Source organism: Poecilia mexicana, unplaced genomic scaffold, assembly GCF_051168715.1.
Source record: "Poecilia mexicana isolate PSO_F unplaced genomic scaffold, ASM5116871v1 scaffold_20, whole genome shotgun sequence".
Lineage (NCBI taxonomy): Eukaryota > Metazoa > Chordata > Actinopteri > Cyprinodontiformes > Poeciliidae > Poecilia > Poecilia mexicana.
The window spans coordinates 2,993,333-3,021,225 of NW_028263389.1; the positions used below are offsets into that span (position 1 = coordinate 2,993,333).

The 27,893-nt window shown below is 42.4% G+C and overlaps 1 protein-coding gene across 2 annotated transcripts; it reads right to left on the reverse strand.

Moving 5' to 3' along the window:
* Positions 1 to 85: 85 nt before the first annotated feature.
* Positions 86 to 27,234, reverse strand: LOC106915531 (mohawk homeobox a). 2 transcript variants are annotated; one of them, XM_088001356.1, is made up of 7 exons: positions 27,068 to 27,234; positions 18,512 to 18,768; positions 16,669 to 16,828; positions 13,692 to 13,845; positions 11,523 to 11,870; positions 2,347 to 2,380; positions 86 to 2,231 (listed from the first exon to the last, which is right to left on the reverse strand). In XM_088001356.1, exons 2-7 carry the CDS (start codon positions 18,685 to 18,687, stop codon positions 1,886 to 1,888), a joined length of 1,218 nt encoding a protein of 405 aa, XP_087857482.1. In that variant the 5' UTR covers positions 18,688 to 18,768; positions 27,068 to 27,234; the 3' UTR covers positions 86 to 1,885. The 2 variants fall into 2 exon arrangements, with proteins under 2 accessions (XP_087857482.1, XP_014838667.2); XM_014983181.2 differs by lacking the exon at positions 27,068 to 27,234 and adding an exon at positions 19,467 to 19,571.
* Between the last annotated feature and the right edge of the window lie 659 nt (positions 27,235 to 27,893).

Genomic DNA, 27,893 nt, shown 5'->3' on the forward strand with positions numbered 1-27,893 from the left:
CCCAGATAAAATAACTTGCAACCTTCTGAGTGCCAAGTTGCTGTAAAACTCTGTGCGTCATGAAATATAAAATAGATGCCACTGCTTCATTCAGAGATTTATTCATTGTTGTTACAAAGCAGCATAAAAAAAAAACAACTTCATATGAAAACAAATCAATCAAAAGGGAGATATGTATTTGGTCATTGGACTGAACATCCAGTCTCCATTTGAATAAGCAAAAAATAAAATAACATTAAAAAAAATCTCACTTTGTGAGTCATCATAAAAACAATCTGATCGTTGCCATTTTAAATATAAATAATGAAAACATCTTCTTTCTGTTTCATCCCTACGTGTCCTGATTTACTGTGTGATGCTACAATATGCATAATGACTCCTCTGTTGTCAGGGGAACAAGGTTCTCCCTGGTAAGGCATCGACTCTGTCCAGGATCACAGACGATGACTTCAGTTCATTGATGCAGAAACTTAATTTACAAAATGATTGGAATGAGCTTCATTGTTTGTCCTCATTTCACCTCCTCCCTGATTTATTTACTGTACCGTCGACCCTAACAGAGTTCTGTTGACTGGCCGTAATGCAGACAGATTAGGCAGGTAACCATCGTTCCCTGAGTGAGGCTTCACACTCCAGCTGGTATAGTTACTTTACAAGGCAGGTAAGGTATGAAGAAACATGTTAAAATGTGTATTTAAAGGTTCTGACTGGATCCTCCCAGATGAAGTGGAGAGTTTGTTGAAGACTTCATGGGCTAACCAGTGTGACCGGTCTCTGGTTGTTAGGGCAGCAGAGACTTTCTGTCCCTGAACCCTTCCTACCTTCCCCTGCCTCCTCTCAGTGTGCGAGTTGTGAGGCTCATGAGTGACCCAGAAGTTCAGAGACGAAGGTGGGGATCCAGTTCCTCCCTGCCTGGATCCGATGTATATAAACACCTATAGGAGGCCAACAGCCTTACTGGGGATTGGCAGGTTTGACTCATTTCCTTCTACTTGTTTAGGCACACTGACTGAAGTAACGCAAAGGCATCCTTCATTTCTTGAACTTTGTTTCATTTTGTTGAAACACCTCCCCAACCACAAACTTTAAGTACAGACTTTTGTTAAATATTTGAGACAAAAAAAACCCCAAATAAAACAAAAAAAAAAGTCACTGTGCAACTTCACTCGTTTGCAAAGTCCTTGACCATAACAGTCTGCATATCATAAAACTCAAACTGAGCAATTCATGTTACACTTTAGGTTTCATAACACATGAACAATACCTTGAAGGCGTATTAAATTAAAAGTCAGCACAGAGGGCCAACTTCACTTTCTCCCAAGGACATGAGTTTTTTTTTTTTTTTTTTTTTTTACAACTGTGAGCTTTTCCAAGCTCACCACAAAAGTTTATGACATGTGCACCATTAGGAAAAGTATTTTCTCTAGAAACAGACTCTTTCCACTGGATGCCAAGACATGATCCTAATGCAACAGTCTGGATAAACAAAACTGACCAAAACAAAACAACCAGACATCCAGGCAACCCCAACACAACCATGAGGCACGCAATGGTTCACATCAGCACCTGATCAACTGAGCAAGAAACTGTCATTCTCATTGAAATTTTTAATTTCACTAGTCACATGATATATTGCTGAACAGAAAAAGCAGCCGTGGCAAAGGCATCACGGTGACCAGGTTTACCAGATTTAGTGGTAAATCTGAGGCAGCTCTGTGGTCAGAGTCTGGTAATCAGAAGGTTTTCAGCTTGATTTCTCCAAAATCGTGTTTATGAGTCTTAAGGACACTTTGGATAATAATATAACATTACAAACATTTCTTGCTTCAAGAATGGGAATATTAAGGCACTGATAATGGCAGGGAAATATTAAAAAATGGGAACTTCAATATGACAAAATGATTTCTTCTTCAGCTTTAAACAAGCCCTTTTCCCTCCGTAAGTAACAGTTCTCTTCATTTAAAGGGGAGTTCAGTTCAAACTTGCTGAGAGAAGAATGTTTGCTGGTTTCTACATTTGGATGGGAGGACGTCAGAGCTAGAACCTTTTTAACAGTCTTCACCTCGGCTATATGGGAGGACTTCTGGATGATGCAGCTGGTTGTCCCGGAGACGCTGTCCTTCCCCTGAGCCAAGTTGGTCAAGGCCATGGCGGCGTTGATCTCCTTCCAGTACGTCTCATCTTTGGCCTTCACCTTCTCCTTCTGCGTCGCTGCGACGCCACCGTTGCCCCTGACGACCGGCACAACATGCAAACACGCACAGAGAGAACAAAACACAGAGCGTTACAGCTCACGTTCAGCTGGTGATTGGACACAGGTTATCTGGGGAGAAAAGGTCGACTCACTTGTCATGTTGACTTGATCCATGGTCTGTGGCTTCTGAAAGCAGAGAGAGAAAAGCTCAGTAGACTTCTCTGGGTCAGAACACCAGGACACTCTAGGAAAAGAGGTTTTTAATCTCAAGGAGTTTTTTATCCTGGTTAAATAAAGGTTGATGATGCGGACCTGCATGTTCAGCAGATTAGTGGATGTGTGTGTGTGCGTGTGTGTGTGGTTTTTGACTTGTGTTTTGTTCTTCCAGTGGACATCGTGTCCTCAGCAAACATGCGCTGCTCTGGTTTCTGTCTTTATTTAAGATGCTGGAGGAAAAAAACACGTTTTAGCAAGAAGGCTTCAAGCGTAAAGGTGACTGATAGGATGGAGCTGAAAGATGTTTCTTATGACTCATAAAATCCACGGTGTAATATCTAGTTGGAAAACAAATGGAGCCCAGCCAGCATAATTGAGTTGTCTGAAGAAATCAGATCGAAAAAGACGGAGCGAAACAGATCAGAGAGGGAATGAAAAGGCAGCGAGTGAGTCAGTGGGAGAAAGATGGCCGCCTGCTGGCTCTCCTCCCCCCTCCTCAATGGGACCAATCTCCATCTCATCTGTGAAACATTAGTGAGAAACAGCAAAGTCATTAAACAATGAAAGTAAAGTTGTCTTTATGGCAGCCAGAGTGTTTACTTCAGCTGTTTACTGAGAGTTCTTGGTGTTTTCAGACCTCAACCTGTCTTCTGTCTCGCGTCCAGCCTTCGCTCAGATCTGCCCAGCAGTGAAAATGACAACACAAGCTTGGAGTTTCATGAGGCATTAAAAGACAGCAGAACATCTGGACTTTTTAGCTGTGCAGCCTCCAGGCTCTCTCCTTAAGTTCACTAAACATTTAAGAAGTTTGCTCTTTACCAGCTAGAGATGACTGGATGAGCAGAAAATGTTCAGAAGAGGAAAATAATCTGAAAGTTTCCATTTAGTCCAAAGGTATTAAGAGTGTCAGACGTGCAGCAGGTCATCCTTTGTTCAGAATAAATCCCTCACAGGGAAACCCCGTCTTCTACAACCTCACTCTGCACATCCTGCATGTCAATCGGTTCCTCCTCCTGAGTAACATTTTCATCTTCATTGCATCTTTTCTTATGAATATAAAAGTCCAACATCGTGAAAGCCAAAACATTAAACTGCTCTGATTTTACAGCTTTATCTTGGTCACCTCTCTCTCTGCTTTAAAAGCCTCCAGAGTTTCCAAACATCCTGATCCACTGATCTCATCTCTGCAGGCTCCACCAGCCTCAGACTCTCCATCTCCTCGCTGCTCTTCTGTCTGCTTCCCATGCAGTCTGAGCCATGATGACAGGACAAGGTCTGAGACGCTCCGGGCTGATACGGCCTGATTAGGAAATGCTCCTCTAGTTTTCTGGTTCATTTTTGGATTCTTCCACAGAGAGGAGCCTGACCTCACTCACCACAGTTCTCTCCTTAGAAGAAGACAAGGAATGTGTGAGAGGGAGATGAGGACGTGATAACCCAGAGTTACAAACCACTCACTTTTAGTTCAGGTTGTAGTTTGTCAGAGACTTCCAACAATATCCTCACATTCCTGTCTGTCCACAATTCCCTGCTGTGCCGTCTTTTCCTCTGCTGTCGTCCTGCTTTATCTGGGAGTCTCTGTTTCACTGACGTTCCCTCGGTCTCCATCCTCTGCACTAAAAGTACAAACCAGTTTCACAGTTTGATGGGATCTGTTCATCCAAACTGGACGAAAAAGTGTGTGTGTGTGTGTGTGTGTGTGTGTGCGTGCGTGTGCGTGTGTGTGTGTGTGTGTGTGTTTTCTATCCCCAGCTTTCGGTGATTCAGTGTGTGTGAGGCAGCCATTGCTCAGATGATCTGTTCTGATTGGTGGAGAAGGTTCACTAAGCTACCATAAACTCACAGACACCAACTGGTTCCTCTGGTTGCTCACAATCACAGAATGTGGAGACACACCTCTGCTTACAAAGAGTCTATTTCCAAAGCTTCTTGCCTAAAACATCTGAAACTCTGATTTTTCCAAACAAAAGTAGCTCCAACGACTCAATAAATCAGCAATAAATCACTGCCCCAGTTTCTGCTTCTTTCCTCCTTTGCTGCTGAACACTCAGTCAGCTCTGCTGCTGCCTCTGGGCCGCTCTGACAGCACGCTTTATGGAGCACCGAAGGGGAAAAGCTGAGATGTCTGCTGGTTTCTGGCATGGAGGTGGAAAATCCAAAATACTGGCTGACTGAACACTGAGGCGAGAGGAGGGAGAGAAGAGAGGAAAAAGATGGAGTTTAACAAAGACGGAGCGATGCTCCACCTGTTCAGATGACTGTGGTGGAGACTGGTTTTGCTCCCATTGTTACCATCTGCTGCCGTTAGCAACTAGCACCAAGCTGTGGGTTGGACAGGAGCACACTAACACACACAAACCACTTCCTATGACCCATCAGGCTTTCAGCTGGTTTATCTAAAGTGCCTTTCAATCAGAGTCAGTTTTTAGCTCCAAGTTGCTTCCTGCTGCTAAAATGAAGTTGTTTTTTGGGGGTTTTTTTTATCAAAAAGCTGAACAGACACACGGTCTGATTGTTTAGGACCAGAAAGGAATCACTGTTCAGTCAATACTTGATGCTGAATCAAAAAATAACCTCTTTTCTGTCTGTCCATTTATGGTAGATGGATATTTGATCATTGCATTAACGGAACAAAGGGTTTCTGATTATTCAGTTATTTTCCCAGGGGAAACAGAAATGAACCATGTGGTTAGTACGGCGACACAGAGAATAAAAACAACATATTAACTCAATGAGACATCAGCAAACCTGCATGTATCTTAATCCAAGAGAGACCTGTGGTGAGACTGAAAGCCGAAACCTGATTGGTCAACATTGTTTCCCATTAGTAAAGACCATGCCTCAAAATTAACTAAAACCCAGAGAGCAGGAACTCAACATGTAACCACCATGTTTGTGTGGCTCCACATTTTTTCTGTCTGAACTTTATTTGAAAAAACAAAACAAAACAAAAAAAAACTCGTTGGCCATCAGGAGCAGTGGTGGTTTTTTATATGAGCTACAGGCTACAGGGGAAGGTGCCCAGGGTGGCATTAGTTCTCCTGTGTGGAGCAAGGTCTCTCCTGTAGCCTTCAGGGTATTACTCTGCTGAATGAATGAATGGATTTTATATCAATTGGAACGATGTACAACATATATTAGCCAAAGAAGAAGTACCAGGTTGTGGCTACAAATCCTAATTTATATCTATAGTCACATCACTGCTAATCAGTCAGACGAGGTTACTGTCGTCCATAAAGAAAACTGACCAAAAGCTGGCTCACTGTTTGGAAGAGAAGCCAGACAGATATAATTGGAAAATGAAATCAGGTTTAGACCAAAATATGGAAGCAGTCATGTCAGAAGTCTCGTTTTAACATCACTTCATATTTAACTTTCTAAGAAAAAAAAATCCCCCAAACTGCCTTCTCTCTACACATTATGGCTGCTCTGTTTCCTTCATGTGGTTGAGTATGCAGATGGGGAACTATTTTCAAGCTCTCCATTATTTAGTGATCAATTTGGGGAAAAATATCCAGATTTTGCTCACTGATGCCGTTTTCATGACGTCCAGTTGGAGTGTTAATGGCTAAACCGTGGAATACAAATGGAGTCTGTATCCACGACTCATTAGGAGTCATTTGGCAGAAATTGATCCACATGATACAGAACCAAATCTGGAGCTGAGTGAGAAGGGAAACAGTCGGCCAGATTCCTGCCTTTTAAGATCCCATTAAAGGCTCATTGGCCATGGAACCTCTTGCCCTGTGTGATGGAACCGTGTTGCTTCCTTGTGTTCAACAAAAACCCTTTCGGACTGCAGAGTGTTTGCATGTGGCTGCCGGTGTTTGATGTGCGCTCACAACTTAACGGTCATTTATTGTCATGGTAATTTCACCGTTCTGCAACAAATGTTAGCTCATCCTTGCATTCAGGATCTGTAGGCCTGGAATATATTTGGTGATGTTTGTTGCTTGAGTTGGAAAAATCATTACGAAACAAACTAAGTTGTTTTGTTGCCATAATAGCAAATATCAGTCAGGAGCCAGTATTTCATTAAATACGTCAGATGAATTTTTTTCCCCTTATTTTTTTTTAAAACAGCAATGTGTAACTTTTATTAAAAATATGTTTTTCACATATTTGTCACCATGTTGTGACAGTTTGCTATGAGAGAGATGATTTGTGAAAAGATCGATCTCTTCCACCTCTTCACTCAGCTAATTTTGCAGTCTGAAGAAATGCACCGCTTCCAGTCAAAAACATCCAATCAGAGGGCGCTAGTGAGCGATGGAGAAGTAGGCAGCGTTTCCCTAGAGCTCCTGCAAATTTCTAAATGTATCTATCACTAGCTTGGCATTTAGGCAGTCTTACAACAGGTTGTGAGAGAGAACAGTCTGGACGTTAACTTCATCAGGACACAATGAAAGCAAATTTAAGGATGCATACCGCCAACAAGGTGAAGGTGAAACTACATAAACCTTTTCCTAACACATTCTCATTGTGAGACAAATGCCATATTGAAGAAGCCACACTTCTCCACTCTTACTCTGTGTACTAAATTAACCCCATTTTGGTCTGGTGTATTCAAAACTTTATCAGATATGTTCCATACAGAGCTGAGGCTGGACCCACTTCTGATTGTACTCAGTGTTTCTGATCAGCTTTTTTAGTTTAATAAAAGCCAACAACAATTATTATCTTATGCCTTTATCATAGGAAAAAAACTAGTGTTGATGTTTTTGGAGTTCCATCCGTTAAGTTGTGGCTTGAGGAATTGGTAAGGCTCTCTCATTTGGAAAGATTACGGTTCTCATTAGCAAATAATTTAAAGCAATTTAATAAAACTTGGCAACCCCTTCAGCAATATATTGATAACTCTATTTGAGGAGGATTTGATCTGAGTCTCGGTGTGATAAGATATAAGTCCTAGGGAAAGGGAAGGGGGTGGGTCATGGGGAGTGTTTTTGCTTATGTCATTTCTGTTTTGTTTTTCGTATTGTCTTTCTTATGTTTTATGTTCACATAAGAAAAATAAGGACACATTTGTATTGCTGATGTTTCATTGTCCAGGTCTGATCCCTCAATAAAATTGTTGACAACAAAAACATCCAATCAGAGCAAGTGGGAGGGTCTTAGCGCTGTCAGTCGACCTCATGTACTTGCTGCTAAATGTGCTAATGGTGGAGAAACAACTTACTGTTAAAGGAAAACTGCTTATCTGCCATTATCGTTGGCGATGCTAACTACACTGATAATTCACAACAGGGTCTAAGCACCTGCAATGTAGCAGGTGCTTAGACCCGCCTCCTGGCTCTGATTGGTTGTTTCTGGACAGCACTGGGACAAGGCAGAGGAACTCCATTTTTTTCATATATTATCTCATACCATACTGTCACAACATATCTCATACCATACTGTCACAACATTGTAGCTGCCATACTGGCAGCTACAACCCCTGGTTGTAGCTGCCAGGGGTTGCAGCTACAACCCCTGGCAAAAAGTATGGAATCACCAGTGTTGGATGAGCAGTCATTCAGACATTTCATGCTGTAAAACAAACTCGGATCAAAAACATGACACAATATTAAGGTCGTTCCAAAGTGCAACTTGTTGGCTTTCAGGAACACTCAAAGAAATGAAGAGAAAACATTGTGGAAGTCAGTGAATGATACTTTTATTGACCAAACACAGGGAAATAAATATGGAATCACTCAATTCTGAGGAAAAAAGTATGGAATCATGAAAAACACATAAACAAAAGACCATTCAAAATACATCACTAGTATTTAGTTGCACCATCTTTGGCTTTTATAACAGCTTTTAGTCTCTGAGGCATGGACTTGATGAGGGACAAACAGTATTTGGTGCCTACTCTCTTTGATAGCAGTTGCCAGATCAGCTTTGCAGGTTGGAGCCTTCTTGTGGAACATTTTTTTCAATCTCCACCACAGGTTTTCTATTGGGTTGAGATCTGGACTATTTGCAGGCCATGACATCGACTGAATGTGTCTTTCTTCAAGGAATGCCTTCACTGTTTTTGCCCTATGGCACGATGCATTGTCATCTTGGAAAATTATTTCATCATCTCCAAACATCTGTTCAATTGAAGGGATGAGAAAACTGTCCAAAATGTCAATGTAAACTTGTGCATTGATAGAAGAATTAACCACAGTCATCTCCCCAGTGCCTTTGCCTGACATGCAGCCCCATATCATCAAGGACTGTGGAAATTTGGTTGTTTTCTTCAGGCAGGCCTCTTCATAAATCTCACTGGAACGGCACCAAACAAAAGTTCCAGCATCATCACCTTGTCCAATGCAGATTCTTGACTCATCACTGAAGACAACTTTCATCCAGTCATCCACAGTCCATGATTGCCTCTCCTTAGCCCATCGGAATCTTGTTCTTTTATGGTTAGGTGTCAATGCTGGTTTTCATTTAGCTTTCCTGTATTGAAATCCCACCTCCGTTAGGCGATTTCTTACGGTTCGGTCACATACATTGACTCCAGCTTCCTCCCATTTATGCTTCATCTGTTTAGTTGTACTTTTTTGGTTTTCAAGACAAATGACCTTTAGTTGTTTGTCTTGACGCTTTAATGTCTTTCTTGGTCTACCAGTACGCTTGGCTTTAACAACCATTCCATGCTGTTTGTGTTTGGACCATATCTTGGATACAGCTGACTGTGAACAGCCCACATCTTTAGCAACCATGCGTGAAGGGTTACCTTCTTCAAGAAGTTTCACAATCCTCTCTTTTGTTTCAAGGGACATTTCTCTTGTTGGAGTCATGGTTCTCGCCACTCCACTTCGTCCAGCAGCCCTCCAAGGTGTCATGACTGCAGGTGTTTTGAACTGCACACTAACGGGCACATCTAATCTGGGGCAGGTGTCCATTTAGGGAAAGGAAATAGACTGGGTGTGTCCTTTTTTCTACCTCCAATTTGAGTGATTCCATACTTTTTTCCTCAGAATTGAGTGATTCCATATTTATTTCCCTGTGTTTGGTCAATAAAAGTATCATTCACTGACTTCCACAATGTTTTCTCTTCATTTCTTTGAGTGTTCCTGAAAGCCAACAAGTTGCACTTTGGAATGACCTTAATATTGTATCATGTTTTTGATCCGAGTTTGTTTTACAGCATGAAATGTCTGAATGACTGCTCATCCAACACTGGTGATTCCATACTTTTTGCCAGGGGTTGTATAATGCTTTTTAATTTTCTATTAATTCATCTTAAGACATTGTTACTGCAACATCTTCCAGTATTATCACATGCTGCTTGTTTTCCTTCCACCAGGCAGCTCTAGTGTGGATGTGATGTTTGAGGTCTTGGAGCTTCACCAGTGGGATTCCTTTCAAGTCGACTGAAGTTTAGTTTTTAACTGGAGCCAATCCATGATCTCCATTTGCTGCCACGTCTGACTGCTCTTTGTAGTCAGGAGTTCTGGCTGAGCCCACAACAACCAACTGGGACACAAATGGACTTTGAACCAATGGGACGGCAGCTACCAGGTTCACCACTTTTCCTTGATCAATCCCAACTTTGTTACAGACTCGAACTTACCGAGACAATATGACCAGAAAACTCCCGGGACAAACTGAAGATGTGAAGATCTTTTAAAGCCAGAAAACAGAACCCAGTCTGGGTTTGAAGCTTTCAGTAATCTTAAATCAGATTTATTTGGACGTTGTGTCCTCTGTGGAGGTGATAGAAGAACAGATTTATGTCAAATCTGCTGCACAGGGACACATTTGTCTCTCGCTATAAAACATAAAACTCTTTGTAAAAGAAGAATGTGTTCTCTAAAGAAATATCTGGAATTTGCAGCAAACCGGAGAAAAAAAACTGCAGGAAATGAGAAAAACTTGACCTTGAAATCATTTCTCTCTCCCTGCAGTTTTTAATTTGCTTTGTTCCTCAAAAGTCAGATGTGGAATGAAAATTTTATTTTCTCAACTTTTATTCTAATTTGGATCAGATCTAATTTCCCAGAAGGAGCTTGTCCCTTTTGAATGAATCTTTCCATTTGACCCAATAAGCTTCTGTCACATGTAACAGAGTCATACTTGTGTAAAAGTATCAGAGTCCAGGGAGGCCAAGAGGGAGACGTCAGCGGCCAGAAATTATAATAACCAGAGAGATAAAACAGTCAGTGTCTATTAAAGGCAGCAGGTCGGCCAGCTGAATTCAGCCCTGCTGGGATTTGTCTTGATAAAATCTGCTGGAGTGAAGCTTCTGCAGTGAAAACAGCCTGATGTTGGCTCAGGTCAAAGGGTTTTAATTGTTCCTGTCGGACTCATTGATTCATTTCAGATACACACACTCTGTCTGCTTCACACTCAGACAAGAAGAAACACTTTTGTCCAAAAGAGACACAATAACAGCAGCTCTTCCCTCCAACAATCCAGCTCAGATCCGGACCCTCCTTGTTCTGGTCGTGTTCAACACAAAGGGAAAATGTTACTACTGGATGTGAAGTCCACCTGAACAAAGACCCAGTGTTCTCAGCCGATACAAACACAGCTGACCTTCATTGGTTACATCTCAGAAACGCTGCAGGAACTCCTGCAAAGGTCCCACATTCAACTCTCAGTCTCAAGAAGCCTGTTGGACATTTTGCTCTGCTCCCTCTTCTGGAGCCACAGCAGAATCAAAGACGGGACAAACAGCAGCCTGACAGTCTTCAACATGGCCTTGGTGTGTCTGACCTGTTAGACCCTGGTCAGCTGGAGGTGAAGCTCCTCCCACCTCTCTGGACGGCCTCAGAGACAACCAGTGGTTCAGTGTGTGTGGGTTTGACAGTGTGCAGGTTACTGGATATGCTTGTGTGTTTCAGATGAACTGCACCTTGTTTAAATTTTACAAAATACTTCAAGAAGCTCCTGAACAGCCTCTCCATTTCAGCAACCATGAGGAGAAAATTCAGCAACACATCCAACATGTTCAATTAAAGGAAGAAGAGAGAGAGTTAGCAGGAGAGATAGAGACCCTGCAGAGGGACAGACAGCTGGACATAATGGACAAGCTGCAGGGATGAAAACAAACGTCCAGAAAGAAGACAAGGATCAGACATGAGGAATGTGGTGTGTGTTGGAGAGTTCCTGGAAGAGTCAGTGGTCTCCTTACCGGCTCGATAGACAAAGTGGGCCTCAGCTTCAGAGGACGACGGCGACAGCAGCTCGTCATCGAACTCGTTGGAGCTGAAGGAGCCAGAGTGGTTCCTCTTGCGAGCGTCCATGACAGCGTTGGCCACCATGACGTGCCGCAGAGAGTCGTTCAGGTAGCGGTGCAGCAGGCTGCTCTTGTACTTGGGTGGAGACACGTAGTCCTCGGCCTCCACGGCAGATCGCAGCCCTGGGTCCATGCCGATGGCCACGCCCACCATGGGGGAGCCCTCCTTCTTGATGACGCTCTGGTACAAGGGCTTGGTGAGATCCTGAGGACCGCTCTGTGTCCTCTGAGGGTTGTCTCCGTCTGCAACATCAGGACATGCTCACATGACTGTTCTGTAGGTGGAGGACAGGAAGTCTTCTCCACAACAAGAACAATCTCTTAAAACTTCAGAACAAACTTCTGTTGCCATGGTGATCTGTAGTACAAGATAAACATCATTTTTATTCAGGCTCTTGTCCCGACTCCTAACTGGGATCAGTTAACAACATAGAACAGTAAATGAAGCTCAACTCTCCACAGCCAGTAAGGAAAACTGTCTGAATTGATCTCTGTTGGTTTGTCTCTCAGGTCTGTTCTTCATTTACTGACAGTGAAAACCTGAAGGGAATCTGGTCTTCAAGTCTCTCAACCTACAATAAGAGCTCAGTCGACTCGTTGGGTTGTAGAACTCTCTATGGTTCAAGAACATCTGTTGTTGGTCACATTGATGCAGAAACAGTAAATCCTGCAGCATAAGGCCTGTATATACATAAGGTGATGTAAACCAGTGGAGCTGACTGGTTCCAGTCTCTCCATCTTCATCTGGGTCGCTGCATTTAGGTCCCATCAGTTTTTATGTGGTCATAAAGTCACTAAAACAATCAGTGGAAGTCCACATTGTAATGACTCATTTCCTCCATCAGATGTTGGACTCCAGGTTCAGTTATTGTCTCAGTTCTGTTCACCAGTCTGAAGGAAAACGGTTATTTGGAGCTAATCTTTAATTCAAACAGCAGAACCAGGAGACTTCATCCTGCTGCTCCTGCCCACATGTTGGCATCGCCTCCAGAACAGAAAGCCCAGTCCAGACTTCAGACCCAGAACCAAACCGTAATGAATGCTGGTCCATTTCCTCTATCTGAACTCAGCCTCTGTCCCCTGCAGAATTAAATCCTTCCCAGAATGCTTTGCAGCTGAGGAGACTGAATTAGAGCCCAGCTTCCCACCTGATGAAAGAAACAGGAAGAAGACAAAACTCTGATGAAAACCCAGAGATTCTCTGGCAGCAGGGAAATCAGAAACGCGTCACTTCAGATTGTGTCGCTGCCAGAACTGCAGTTCTGTCATTTGGCCGGGTTAGACGTCTGGTTCAGCCTGGTCCAAATTGAGATGAGAGCTTCCATTAATCAGAACCACATGGTTCTTCCAGCATCTCCTCTGTCACCAAACAATCTGACCTTTTGATTTAATCCAATAAAAGTATTAAACTGTTCTCCTGATCAGAACATCACGTCTGCTCTGGACTCCAAGCAGAAAACAGTTTTTACTTCAGCCTGGATTTGCTGCTGCAGCTCCAAAACAAGCTGGACCGTTTCAGGACAGTAAGAGGAATGAAGACACGGTCAGCGGGGTCAGATCTGCTCCCAGAAATAGTCTCTGGAACAAAAGCATAGGCTTCAGAACATAATGGAGGGCCTTGCAGCACACGGGCCAGCAGTGGGAGCGGGCTGCGGATCGCTCCAGAACCAGAATATGACAGGGAGACGAGTCAGGGAGATATACGGACCCTCTGGTGGTGCAGCGGCCTGCGGCACACACAACACAAACACCATGCACACATTCCTCTGGGAGCCACACGCTCAGCTTCTCCTCCTCACACACTGAGGGAGAGATTACTGACACCACAGCGCTCTGAACTTTCTGTTCATTCACTGCTGGACGACTGAACTTTGACTTTCTAACACTTCCTCACCAAAACGGGCCGGACCTTCCCGTGAGAGCCACCCTGTGTTTGCACATTTGTCAGCTCCTCTGACTGATAGAAGGAGAACATGCAGTGTTCTGGTTCTGAGCTCAGAAAATCAGATCCAAGTGTTTGTGCAGTTTGGACAGTTTGTCCTCAGAGCAGCAGGTGAGGCGTACCTTGGGAGCAGCTGTCGTCGCTGCTGACGCTCAGCCTCTCTGCGTTGCCCTGAACGTATTTGTTGTAGAGTTTGATCCGGAGCGCCCAGCTCAGGTCCGGCTGCCTCACCGTGTTCTTCAGGCGTCTCCTGGCGTTGGCGAACCAGTTGGACACCTGAGGGGGACAAAGCAGGAAGGGGACACACACGGCAAACAGGAAGACATGTTAATGTCTAGAGTCCACACTCGTCCACATCCACAGCCAGTCTAAACGTTGATCCTCAGTGGAGACGACGCCTCACTGCCTGCTACCAGTCTCAGGGAGAAAAACAGCAAAAGGAGCGAGAAAGAAGACAGAGACAGAAGACAGAGACAGAAGACAGAGACAGAGACTTATTCCGGCTGCAGGTAGCTGCAGCCCTCTGAACGGAGCTGAGAGGAACATCCCAGACGTTCTGCAGGAAAACTGAAGCCTCTCAGCTTTTTACTGTGTACAAAGAATCGGCTGATGGCCAGTGAACGCACCATTTCATGATCTAATGCTCTGACTGAGACACACGTCCCCATCCTGCTCATTCTGGACACGTCCAGCCTCCCTCCAATAAGACGTTTTTTCCATCTCTGTCTTTAAGATCCAATAAAAGAGACACTTGAGCCGCTGCTCTTTCTTCCACTGGGACTGGAGACCATTAGATGTTCTACTGGAATAACTTTTCATGCTCAATAGATTTCAAGCTGCTTATGAACGGCCGGGGACGGCGGCCTCATGCTGGACTACTTAGTTTTCACGTCCTCTCCTTCAGGATCACATTTCCCACCATCTTCATTCTGCAGCCCAGCAGGCAGGAAGCAGCAACCAGTTGACCAGCAGGACTGGGAGGGGAAGGGACGGTGTCCTCATGAGGACGGGAGGTCCCAGAGGAGACAGCATATTACCACGGAGACGGAGTTCAGGAACCATGGAGACGGCACCGGATCATCAGCTCCATCTCACAACACTGACATGGAACAAAGCTAACTGCTGCGCTACAACATGACAGATTTAGCTGCTGTTTAACACCTACTGCCAGGTCGGCCTCTCCAGGGAAAAACACGCAGGAAGTGATGCGTTCAACGCCACTGGCAGTCTGAACAGCGGTCTGTCTGGACTAAACAGTGGAAGAACTGGGCTGTTCTCAGCAGCAATCAGTGGAAAGACAGAAAGACATCATGGTCACATCTGAGTTTATGTTCACACTTTGGGACAAAATGATCACTTGTTCAGTCCAAGAATATTGAAAAAGACTGAGAAGTTAAAGATTTCTAACTATCTGTTTTCATTTTACTAACAGGCAAAAAGCAAGATTTTTTATCCTCAATAAAGTGAAAACAGAACCAGGTTCTTCCAACAAGGAGAATAGAAACAAAAACATATTTTTGGTGTTTGAAGAAAACTTTAGATATTTTACAGCGCTGATCAGCAACACAAAGTTAAAATATTTAGATCAAGAATTTATTTGCATCAAACCATTTTTCCAAAAATGTATATCTCTATAAATGATTTCTTCAATAAAATTGAAAATATATGCATTAAACACATTTCATTTATCTATAATTATTTATAAGTTTCAACAATTGATAAAACACCATAATTATATAATTATACATGGAAGTCATTCATTACAATCTAAATTTAACATTTGTTTGAAACTAATTTTAAAAATAATATCTCATTATTTCTGGATCTAATTTAGCCTGACCAATCAGAGACAGTCTGCAGGGATGATTCTGTTCTACAGCAGCTGATTGGTCAGCAGATAAACTGTTGTGCAGATTAAACAGCTGAATGTTTTATATACACGGGATCTTTCAATGATTTTATGACTGACTGTAAATCAGAAAATAGAAAAATAAATCAATAAACAATCAGATAATGATTTTAATGTAATACATTTGAATTTTGTTGTTTATAGTTTTCTTCTTTTAATACATTTCAACATTTACCTAAGTATGATTATTTCAACCATTATTTTACCAGCATTTTCCTTGAGAGAAAAATCTAATTTATTAATTTCTAGATGAATTTATCAAAATTTAATATTGCATTTAAATATGTATCTCAGTTTTAGTCAGATTGTTGCACTTTTGACCCTCTTGCTTATTTTCAACAAATCCTCCACCTTTAACCTCTGACCCCACTAATGATATTTACACTCAAACACACGGGTGTGTCAGTGTGTGTTTGGGTCACAGCGTCCAACATCAAGCGCTCCCAGAAAAGAGAAGCAGATTAAGCACAGAGTGACCATGTGAGGAAAACACTGCTGTACACACACATACACACACAGCTGCACGTGCCAAACACACACACCTGCACTCAGTGCTGGGTGTTCCTCTCAGCAGTCAGGTAAGTTCAGATGTTCACTCTAAACTGGGAGCCATCAGCAGTTTCTAACTGTTCTGCTCTGAACATCTCACTGGTTTTTCCAGCCATCATGAAGATCAAAGTAGCAGAAATATTCCTGACTCAAATTTTTTATTATCAGAAATTAGATTTTTTTGGAGCATTTTAATGCAGCAGAACTGGTTTACATATTGAGACGTAGGAATGTTTCAGGAATATCTAAAGAAAATAATTTGTGAATAATTTCCAAATAGGTAAACATCTGTTCTCTGCAGAGTTTCTGAAACCAAAAAGTTCAGCAGGAGAAATGTATTATTATTACTCAACAAAACATATTTAGTTCTGACACTATTAGACTCTCTGGGACATGAGATGAAGCTGAGCTGCAGCTTTTGGAAGAAACAATCAAAGCCTGAGACGCTCAGCAGAGAGAGGAGAAGCTGCAGGAGGATCTGGAAGGCAGAGGAAACAACACTTCACTCCTGCTCAGCTGCTGCTAAACATTCAGGAACAGTAAAAGCTGAACCATCTAAACTCCAGCAGCCTGATCACTCTCCTGTCTCTGTGACTTTTCTTTCTCTCCTACTGGAATCAGAGCAGAAGAAAGCGTCTCACCTGGACCAGAGTCATCTGTGAGCCGAGCGCCAGCAGGATTTTCTCCGTCTTGGTCGGGTACGGGTTGTCTCTGTGCTTGTAGAGCCACTGCTTGAGCGGCCGCGCCATGTCCTGCAGGGCCTGGCGCTTGTGTCGCACTTTGCTGCCGCTGGGACGACCCCTGTGCACCAGCAGGGACAGCATTTAGACGCAGGCAAACAACCGGACACACCCGGGGCTTCAGCAAGCAGATGTCAGAAATTCACGGCGAGTCTAAAATGTCGACAGATGAATCAGAGGAACGTCCTGAACCCACAGGAGGAACACCTGAACCTGCAGATGTCTGTATGGTGCTGCTCTCCACTTCTCCTTTAGCTCCCAAAACGGCTCCACTGGCTGCAGATGGAACCCATTTTAGTCGGACCTCAAAGCGGGCCCGAGGTTCTGGTTCTCCAAATATTTTCCTTGTAATCTGGATCAGCCTGAACATCGTGGAGCGCATTTCACTCTGACCTTTGACCCCAGAGCTCTGTTAAAGAATGTTCCTCATTTGTATCCAAAAGGAAAATAATTTTGTATGAAACTGTAAGTAAATTCAGGCAGCGAGATAAAAAGTGTTCATGGAAACTCTGGCTGACGCTGCCAACATGTGTTTATGTTAGACTTTCTTTGGTTTTAATTCATTCAGTTTTTTTCATTTTCGTTTTGTTTCTTTAAGAGATTTTCTCTGGTTCTGGTGGCCTTTATGTGGTCAGACAGGAGAGTGGATTATGAGAGAGAGAAAACATGAAGCAATGGTCATCAGGTCAGGACTGGAACTTGACAGCTGCATTGAGGACTGAGGCCTCCTCATGTGGGTCACGTGACTTTTTCACTCCTGCGCCACAATTCATCCTGTTTTGATTAAATTTGACGTTGACATTAATAAATGATTTCAGTTAGGCTAAAAAGAAATATTGAATTTGCTAAATAAATGTTATTTATAGTTACAGTTCCCAACTGAACATTTTGATTAAAGTGTTTAATAGAAGCAGAAAATGTTTTTCTTTGGAGCTCCAGTCAGGAATGCATTTGGGCCTGTTTTTCCAGCTGTTTCCAGTTTAACCTCCTTAACATTTTGAATAATCACCTTTTTTATATGAATATTTTTTATGTATTTTATAAACTTTATTTGAACAAATAAATTGAAAGGTTCATCCTACTTATTTTCGAGATGCTGAAGGTTGGACTTTATATATTAGATTCATGAAATAACTTGTCTTTAGGCGCGGATCTAACTCGTGTCTCTGGAGCAACGAGCTACTGAACAAATATCAGCTGCGTCTTTATTCTAACCTTAATTCTGATCACAGCTTTAATGGTCATTAGATCAGCAGCAGTCTAGAAAAAGGTTTATTATTGTTCTTCATCACAACCTCAGGACGAACATATTTAGAAACTACAGTCTGAACGGAGACACTTAAAATCATTTTAGCCAAATTTGGAGCAAATGCGTATTTACGCACGTCAACAGAAAAACGTCCATCATGTTCATTATTTTATTAATACATGCACACGATAAAAACTCTGCTGAGCTACTGCTGATGGAGTTTAATAATATTTCTACTTGAAATCTAAACCCATATCAGTCTTTAAGTCTCTGGTTTAGATGTTTCATTTGCGGCGCTTATTTGCGCAAAACCCGAAGATTTAATCCCTGAGATCTGAAGAGAGTTTTTCTCCGTTTCTCGCTCAGCTAACGAGTGACCAGCAGGTTGACCAGGCTGTCAGATTTCCCCCCCGTGGGTTCCTTCACCCACTAAAGCCGACCCACATCCACGCATGCTGAGCAGCAGCTTCTACCAGAACAGAGAGCCTCACATACCCGCTCCGCCGGTGTCTGGCCGCCTGGCTGTCTCTGATGGCCGGGCTGCTGCAGAGGAGGTCTGGATGTTGGCCGTCGATGACCTCCAGGTAATTTCTGCTGCTCATTTCCACTTCCTTCGCCTTCTCCTCAAACAGGACCTGACTGCTCAGCTTGTTAAACACAACGGTGTTCATCTTTGGCCGCTCGGTCCGCAGATCTCTCTGCTGCGCTCAAATCCAAAAGGTTCGTGGAGGAAAAGTGTCCCCGCGTCTCTCCTGCGGAAGAATAGATGACATTTAGTTTGAGGATCATATGAACTAAATCCTTCATCTAAACTCCTCCACATGCAGCAGCTTCAGAGTTAAAGGCGAGCGGAGCCGCGGCGCTCTGACTCCACTTCAGTGTCTCTCTGGAAACAATCACAACCTGTTTGCTTCATTCAGTCTCCTCCCGCTTCTAACGCGGAGAGGCGCTTCTTTCTGCGCACTTTCATTGCGCATTAATTAGCACAATCAGCTAAGAAATAAATCCGGGATCAGTCGGTGCGGACAGCGGAACAGTTACTGGTTCTAGATCCACTTTCCTGCTGCGCTGTGGGGAAAAACCCACGGAGAGACACGCTGACTGTGGATGGTGCAAAACTCATTTATTCTACAGGAAGAAATTCATAAGAATTCTGTTAAAGCGACTCTAAACTACAGTTTGAAGCAAATGAACCGACTTCCTGCTTCAGAAACGACCTGCTCTTTCTTTCTCTCTGCAGCTTCATCACCATCAGCTGATCTGTCTCGGACGCGGATCCATCAGCAGCAGCTTCGTGGAAAACAGCTGGAATAGTTCCTTGACATCAACTACAGTGATGCTGGCAGTAATGTGACTGATTCAAAGTCGGGCTGAAGCAGCTGGAGCTGCGCCTTCAGAACATCTGAACCTGTCCTTTCATTCAACAAGTGAGTGGATCTGTGGCAGTTACCTTCCCCGGCTCCCTCCTGCGTCTCTCGGCTGTGCTGAACAATAATCCCGCTCCCAGCCGCCCATGCCCCGCTCACATGTTCCCCGCCTGAGTTTCTGAGCTCCAACCACACGGACCGCCGTCTCCTCCTCTGGTTTTATCCGGCGGCCCGGGACTCTGAATATCTGCGCCTGCTCATGTTTCCTTGCACAGAGGCTGAGCCTGCGAACATCCTGCTGCTGCTTTAGGCCGGTTCAGGGGCAGCGGCCCCCAGAGGGAAGGAGAGGGAGGCGGGCATGAGTCTGAAAGAAGCAGGCTGTCTGTCTGAGCCACTGAGCTCGAAGGTACTGAGGATTAGAGATCCAATGGACAAATAATGTCTGTTTAGGAGCTGCTGGCTGCTGCTGATGGAGATGAATTTATGATCTCAAAAGGTTGAATAGATTTTAGCTGCTAAAGATTCAAGGTTTGATTTGTTTGGTCTGGAAGCTGAAGGACAGAGCAACTTAAAACTTTCACAAATGAAAAAGAGAAAACAGCAGCTGTAACTGAATCTGCATTTCTTGTTCCTGTTTATGTTAGCTAGCATTAGCACTGTAGCTCAGCCAGCTGCTGCAGGAGTTTAGAAAAGTTAGAGTTTAAAACTACATTTCTCTAAATCAAATCCAGTTTCAGTGAAAATAGCAAGTTTGTTTGGTAGCCTTCATTATCAATGTTGCTGAAGATGTTGTTTCCTTGGCAACATTGCTGATCCTAATCACTAACAATTATCAGGATTGTTATTCTGATAATTATTAGTAATTATCAGGATAATTGTATTTGTTTAGTTATATCCATAAACAAAGTTGTCCATCTTCCTTTGGACCATCTGCCTAAAGCTGAAGTTACCACGTCTGCTCTCTGCTACTTCAGTGAAATCCAGACAAATAGAAGAATAGTTGGACTATAAATAGCCGTGCCACAGCTGATTACTCCTGTCACATTATGTGCCCATGACTCAGAGGTTCTGAGGTTCTCAGCTGTGGGTTCCTTTGGGGTTTATCCAGAGTAGTTATTCCAGGGATGTGACTAACCATCTGAAGCGTTCAGCCTCTGTGTAATTATTGTTTATTTGTGCTTATTTTCATTTAACAGAGGGAACTGACTTTTACTAAGAGTTTTGTGCAAACATGCAATGATTGACCCAGTCATGTAATGGGGTTAATTAAGGTCAGGAAGGGTTTATTTGCCCAGGTTTTCCACAATATTGTAGGTTGGACTTCTGGCCTGAGGTGAACTTCTGTTACCTCCTCTGTTATCCAAACCTGTGGCTCAGCAGCAACCTGCTGCAGCTTCTCTTTAATCTTAATCCACCTCAGACTGCTGCCTGTCTGTCGTCCTCTGTGGTTGAATAAAACCATTCAACAGGTAGACCAACATTAATCATGATGTCCCAACTCCAAAGGGATCAGTGACGGGGAGTCTGCAGGCGATCCTTATTCACAGCTCTGTTTCATCTCAGACTGGACTTCAGGAATTACACTGGCATCTGCTTTCTTTGGTATCCATTCAATGGCTGCTTGGACAAGTAATGAGTTTTGAGGCCTGGCACCAGAGTTCTGATGTCAGAGACAGTGGATATCTGCTGAGGAGCTTTGCAGACCCAAGATGTTCTGCAGCTTCACATATTGCAACAGGAACTCTTTACCAAATCCTCTTCTGACAAACTTCTTTATGACTCTGAGGTTAAGAATAAAGACATGTAAAGACATTAAAAAGGAACCAAAATAATTTAACAGTTTGATCTGTGGTTTGAAGAGGAACAGAAGAGATTTTCCTGAGAGTTACGTTTCTATTTTCTGTATTGTCCAATTTGTTCACTGTCATTAAACACAGACTTCACCTCCTGCATGTTTAGATCATTCACAGGAAATATAACAATAAAATAAACTGATTCTAAACCATTTAGTTCATTTAGGTGTGAGCTCATTCTGACTTAAAGGAAACTGAAAGGAAAGTTATAGAGTCATTTCATCAAAGTTGCATTTCCTGTCTCGGTTTACGAATGATCTGAGATCTAAGGAAAAATACATTTTAGAAAGACATTACCCTTTTTAATAATTACAGCAGCCTATTTTGCAAGAACAGTGACAGAGGTTCAGTACATGAAGATCCAGACTTGTAAAATCAAAAAGCAGACATCTAGAACCCATCATGGCTCTGGCTGGAACATCCTGTTTTTATTCATTCAGTTAGAATTAAAGGAGCTGCCAGTTAAAGTTGTCCTTTACTCTAAATCTGTTTCCTCAATGGAAACATGCTAGGTCATTACAGACCAGATTATATTTATGCTTCTGTCTGTAACCACAATCTCTCATTGAGGATGATGTTTTTCCTCTAGACTTGGACCTCATTGCTCCATGTAATCCAGGCTGGAATTACAAGCCGTCTCACACAAACTAAAGCCACAGGCAGATTCGTTGGGTAGCTTAGCCAACTTTGGAAAGTGTGACTGAAGGGAAAGTGAGCAGGTTGCTTAAATGACCCAATTCCAACTTTTAAGATACATTTTCAGCATTTGGGATGCCAGTCAGTGCTGTGAATTAAGTTGTCTGTACTGAAAATAATTGGGAAACTGAAAGCTGTTTGAAGTTATTGGGACTGATGTCTAGAATCATAAAGAGGAAGAAAGTTGAACAGCCACTACTGTCTGAAACCCTGACCTCTGCTGTAGCTCTAAATAAGGCTTTATAAAAACACACAAATTGTGATTAAAGAGGAAAAGTTTGTTCAGTGATGGATGTCCGTCAGCTAGCATGTTTTCCACTCTGAACTCAACCCTCTGATCTTGCAAACTGAAAGAACAAAATCAGTGTTTTTGTGCAGCTGTCTGTGCCAGAAGTCCTCCCTCATGTTAAAACAACAAAGACTCAAAGGTCATGTTTTACCATCAGTGTGAAAACTTAAGGGAAACATTTCAGATATTTCTGCGTCATCACCTCTGAAATGCTGCTTGTGGTATCTCTGCTTGTTGAGTCTTCAGCTGCATTTCTCTGCAAAGTTCTGCAGTATTAGGGAGTGTTTGGGCAGACTGACAGACCACAGCCAGGGAGACTGGATCACTGCTTATTTCTGCATTAAACAAAAGAGAAGGACAATTACTGATGTCACATTTAAAGAGCCAAATCAAAATAAGAAGTCAAACAGGGGAAAAAAGGCCAAATCACGGAGATACAACAATCCTCACCTGACCTTTCATCTAATTTACTGCTTTTCCAAATATTCCTGCTAATTCTGTGAAGAAACAAACGGAGAACTTCTGCTGGTTGGTGCCATTTTCTTCAGCCTCGTGTCTTCCACTCGAGTCCAGAACAGCGGTGGCTTGATGAAAAGGTCCTGATGAAAACTCTGGGATAATAAAAGAGTTGGTGGGGAGCCAAATAGATCTCCAGTTAGCTTAAGTTCCAGTGAGGGAAACCTGGCTGGGACTCTGGTTCACTCATCCCCATCTGCAGCGAACCAGAACCGCCTGTTGGCTTCACTATCCTTTTACTTTCTCAGCTCAGCCAAACAGGAAGAAGCGAGGGCCCAGATGGTTTAAAGGTCACACAGAACCTGCTGCCGATAGAAAGCTGAAAAGTAAAATGAGCATCATCACAATGCACTTTAAAAAAGCTGGCAGTAAATCACCGTAAAGGAAAACTCACTTCAAACATGTTTTTTTTTTTTTTTTAGAAATGGCCTAATGAGGCCAATCAGTGGACTTTTTTATTAATTTTTTAAAACAACAGTCATAGCTTTCAAGTTCCATCCAATCAAAGTCCTGGTCTGGAAGATTTCCCAGTTTCCTCAGTTCTGAAGGTCAGGTAAAGAACTGAAAGCTCTCCATGTCAATGTACCGTTAGCCGAATACTTTCCGTCTTCCACTGGTTTTTCAAAAAACAATGTCAACAGAAAAATCTGGAGGCCATTTGTCATTTTGACAGATCACAATTCACACTGGAACCACCTGGTCTAGAGTGATGAAATTTAGATTTTATGCACAAAGGTAACTTCATCAATCAATGAAAAAAAAAAAAAGGAAAAGAAAAAAATTTTCATCAGAGTATTACCTCAAAGATGGACACAATGTATCTCACGATTTTGGAGCTGACAAACACGCTGAAGAGTTTTGACTGAGAAATAAAGAAAGCAAAGACCGTCTTCTCCCTGCTCAGGAGCCTCATGGAAACAGAACCTTTTCCTCCCATGTTCACCAGAGTTTAACCAAGTAATGATTAGGTGTGGGTACCATGGTTCGTGTGGTGGCCAGGGTTCTGACCCAGGGGTTTTGTGTGAATGATTTTAGGCCACCTTTAGGTCACAAGTGTGGGTAAAATCTAGAGACTGATGGCTGTATTGTAGTGAGTGAGTCAGGCTTGAGGAAATATGTCTTGATAAAGTTTACCTCGATTCTGTGACCCTGCTGGGATGGCAGAAAAGCTCATTTTTGATTGAGAACAGAAGCTGTGTTCAGGCCTCAGCTAGCAGAGTGTGGTCCTTTGGAGGAGTTCTGAGAGGACACATATTTATGATGGGAGAATAACAAGCTAACCATACTGCTGTTGTGCAACAGTATTTTTTTTATTAGAAACTGTTTCTTGGAGGGGATGGAAAAACCACTTCTAATATTTAGAACTTTTACTGTTTATTAGTTTGTTTAGTGAATGTTGCAGCAGAGCCCTGGGCTTATGTGGGATTTCTGAGCAACTTTAAACAAGCAGTTCCATTTTAATACAACTTATCCCATCAAAAAAAAAAAAAAGAAAAGAAAGAAAAACAGAAAAAGGAGGACTGTGTGATAGTAAAAAACAAAAGGTCTGGACCATCTGGAAACTCTCCTCACAGTAGCCATGTGAACCACAGACTGAAGTCTGGAGATGGGGTGAAGGTTAGGCCAGTGGTGAGACACTTTCCATGGTCCCTCAAAACAGAAGAACTGCCATCAGGGTTATCCCTCTCCTTTTCCCTCCACTTGACAATTATTTAAAAAGTGCTGGGTCCTGGATGGTGATATGGAAAGTCAGAGCTGGACATAATTGCTGCACCTGTCAGAGAACAGAGACCGAACCTTTAATTTCACTGAGTAATGTCCCAGAGAGCACGGACAACGTTTCTTCTCAGAAGGCTTGTGGCACAACTAATACTCTGAACTGTGGCTTCATGACAAACCAGCCTGAGGACTGAGTTCCTTGAAAAGTTCTGCTGCTTCCTCCCAGCCTGACCTCAAAGCTGCAGACGTTTCAGCTTCAGGCACATGCAGGACAGATATGCCTCATAAATACTATTCTATGAACTATATGCTGAGTTATTGTTTTATTATAAACTAGTTTCTAAAGCTAATTATTCTATTTCTTTATTTATTTGATGGGCCTTGTGGTTTAAGCTAGGCACTTTCTCCATGTTTTATCAAAGAGCTGTGAAAAAGTACTTTGTGCCCCATATCAGATGTGTTTTTGCTTAAATAATTTAGATCAAACTAATCTTAGTAAAAGATAAAGATGGCCTGATTAAATACAAAAACACAGTTTTCAGTTAATGATTTCATTCACTAATGGGAAAGCTGTCCAAACCACCCTGGACATATGGGACAAATAATTGCCCTCTTAACTTTCTAACTAGTTTTCCCAAAATTTGCAGCAACAATTGGTATTAAGAGTTTGTGATAACAGACAAAGAGTCTTTATAATCAGCAGAGAAGAATTTTGGTTGACTCTGTGCAGAAATGACGTCTTAATCATCGCGAGGACAGCAATGTTTTTGTGGAATCATTGTTTGACATACAAGCATTTTGGGGGTGATGTTATTTCAACCACATTCAAGAGTTTGAGTATTTCATATCACAGTCCAGCATCTGAATGATGGTTTATGTCTGACTTTCCTTCAGCCGATTTATTACAGTTCAGTTACAAACTGTTTCTTGTTTCTTCCATTTGGTTTTTATTTCTTTTGTTGTACATTTCCAACTTCCAAATCATGGTGTTGACAGTTTTCTGTCCTGATCTTCAGACGACTTCTTTAGTCTCTGTGTGTTTTCAGTTTTACAATCTCCTCTTTCTGCTGCTACTTCCTCCAAACTCTAGACCCAGCTGACTGGAAACAACCAACATGTTCTTGGTGCAAATCCTTTGAGCTGACAGATGTCTCGTGGGGATCATCAGTCTTTCATCACTGAGTGATTCCATCATTTCTTTCTGCCGTATTTCATCTGATTGGTTGTTTTGTCCATAATTCATCCTGATGGCAAACAGAAGCTGAGCTATTGGACCACATTAAGTATGACGGTGTGATGTCATATGTTGCCGTTTCTACCTCGGGGTGTTTAGCAGTCAAAGGAGAGTCTGATGGATCAGAACCTAGAACATCATAACAGAACCAGCTTCTCCAGAGCCGATGTACCCTGAACATCAAGCTAACTGCTTTGTTTCCAGGTAAACTCCACATTTTAGCTCCACATGGTGGAGTCACTTTGTTCAGAGTTGAAAAATCTTTAGGACTTTTTCCTGACAGCACTTCAAGTAGCAGTAAGCATCCATCTTGTTGTTCTATTGGTTCTGTGATTTTCCCTCCGAGTTTCTGTCTTCACCAGTTTGTGTTGTTTTGTAGAGGAAGTTCCATCTTCACATGAAACCAGTGATCTCAGCCACTCTTCCCTCATCATGCTCTTCCAGTGACCCCTGCAAGCAGCTGCTGGTGCTTAGACTTCAAAGAGCGATGAAGATCTTCAGCCACATATTTTCTATGTTTTACTAATTTTCTGTTCTTGCATGCAGCACATATTGATGAAAATCCGTTTAGACTTTGTTACAGCGACTGAGGTGGAGAGCCCAGCATGTCGGAGCTTAGTGGGTCCAGGACAGCAGAGGAGGATCAGAGGAGGATCCATGATTGAAGCCAACAGTTTGCTATGGAGGGCCTGTGGAGCCCGACCCAGAATGTTTCTAATAAACAGAACCAGAAGACGAGCCCAGATCAGCAGCAATGATAACCACTCACACATCCCAAGAAATATAATGTCTGCAAGCTGGAAGATCAGAAAGAGATGGGATTAGTGAAGGAATCTGCAACAGAAACAAAAAAAACAAGTTTAAGAAAAAACCTGAGCAGCTTTTCTGTTGTTCTCTAACTCACTGGGATTTTCTGTAGCTGCTGCTGACTGAAAGCAACAGAAGTGTGTTGGGACACAGATGAGTCCTGCAGGCCAAAAGGAGTTTAAATTTTACTGACTGAAAAAATGAGCTGCTTTATAAAATAGATTTGACAGTTTCTAATAAAAGTTCAAACTAAAAATGGAATCAGTGGGATGAAGCTGTGGAAGCACAACACACTGCTGTTCTACAGATATATGACACTTTTCTCACAGTTGTAGCTAAATTCTTGTTTAAACTTCATGAAGTCAAACAATATTCAAATTAGAATATAACTTTTTTTTTAAGAAACACATTTATACACAGAATACATATTTTAGGTTTGATTTTAATAAAGATACAGTTTACAAAACAGCAGTGCATATTGTTCCTTCAATAAAACACTACAAATTCTTTAACTCAAATACACGAACAAAACCAGATCACATTTCCAGTAAAACCAAATGAACAGCTTACCGGTACTCCTTTTTAAATCCAAGTCTTTTTTCCCATGAGTTTGATCAGTTTGCCTCTGAAACGCTTCTTTAGTAACCGCTTCATGTCTTCTTCAGCTCTGTTGTAAAACCAGCAGAGTGACTGGTGCATTCCTTATACTGCTGCTGATTTGACCGGAATGCTTTCAGCTGCTGAGGCCTGCTGCAGAGTGGCAGAGAGTGTGCACACATCTGCACCTAAAAGCAGATCAGTGCTACATTTCTTCTCCACTGTTGCTAACAAAATGACATTGATGACCTATTATCACTGGATGCTATATAGACTCAGTGTGTTCAACAGAACCAAAATGTTTTCTTGCATTTTTATAAACGCTGCATTGCAGCTTTGGGTCTGTTCATATAAGTACACATGGATATAAACTACGGCAGCAGACTGAGCTCCCAGAAGCAGATGTGGCTGTTTAGATATTGTGGTCTCCTCTGGATCACTTAACAAAAGCAGAGACGGGGGCTCCAAAGTGTTTCACTTTTAAAACACATTTGGCAAAAGAAGCATCAAAAATAATCTTTTATTTTGATCATCATAGATTCCAGACTGTAGGAGAGCAAGAGAAGGGTTTGTTTGGATGAACTTGTGATGATGTCATTGATAGAAACAAGAAGGTCAAGATAAAAGTTTCCAGGTAAACAGAAGAAGAGGACAAATAAAAGCACTCTCATCAACATAGATCAAACTTTTCATGCGTCTCCTTTCAGATTATCTGATGGAGAATATCTGAAACACTTGTGCAGCTTTCTGCAACATTTCCTCTTTTATCAAAGAAACATTTAAAGGGGTAGTATTATGT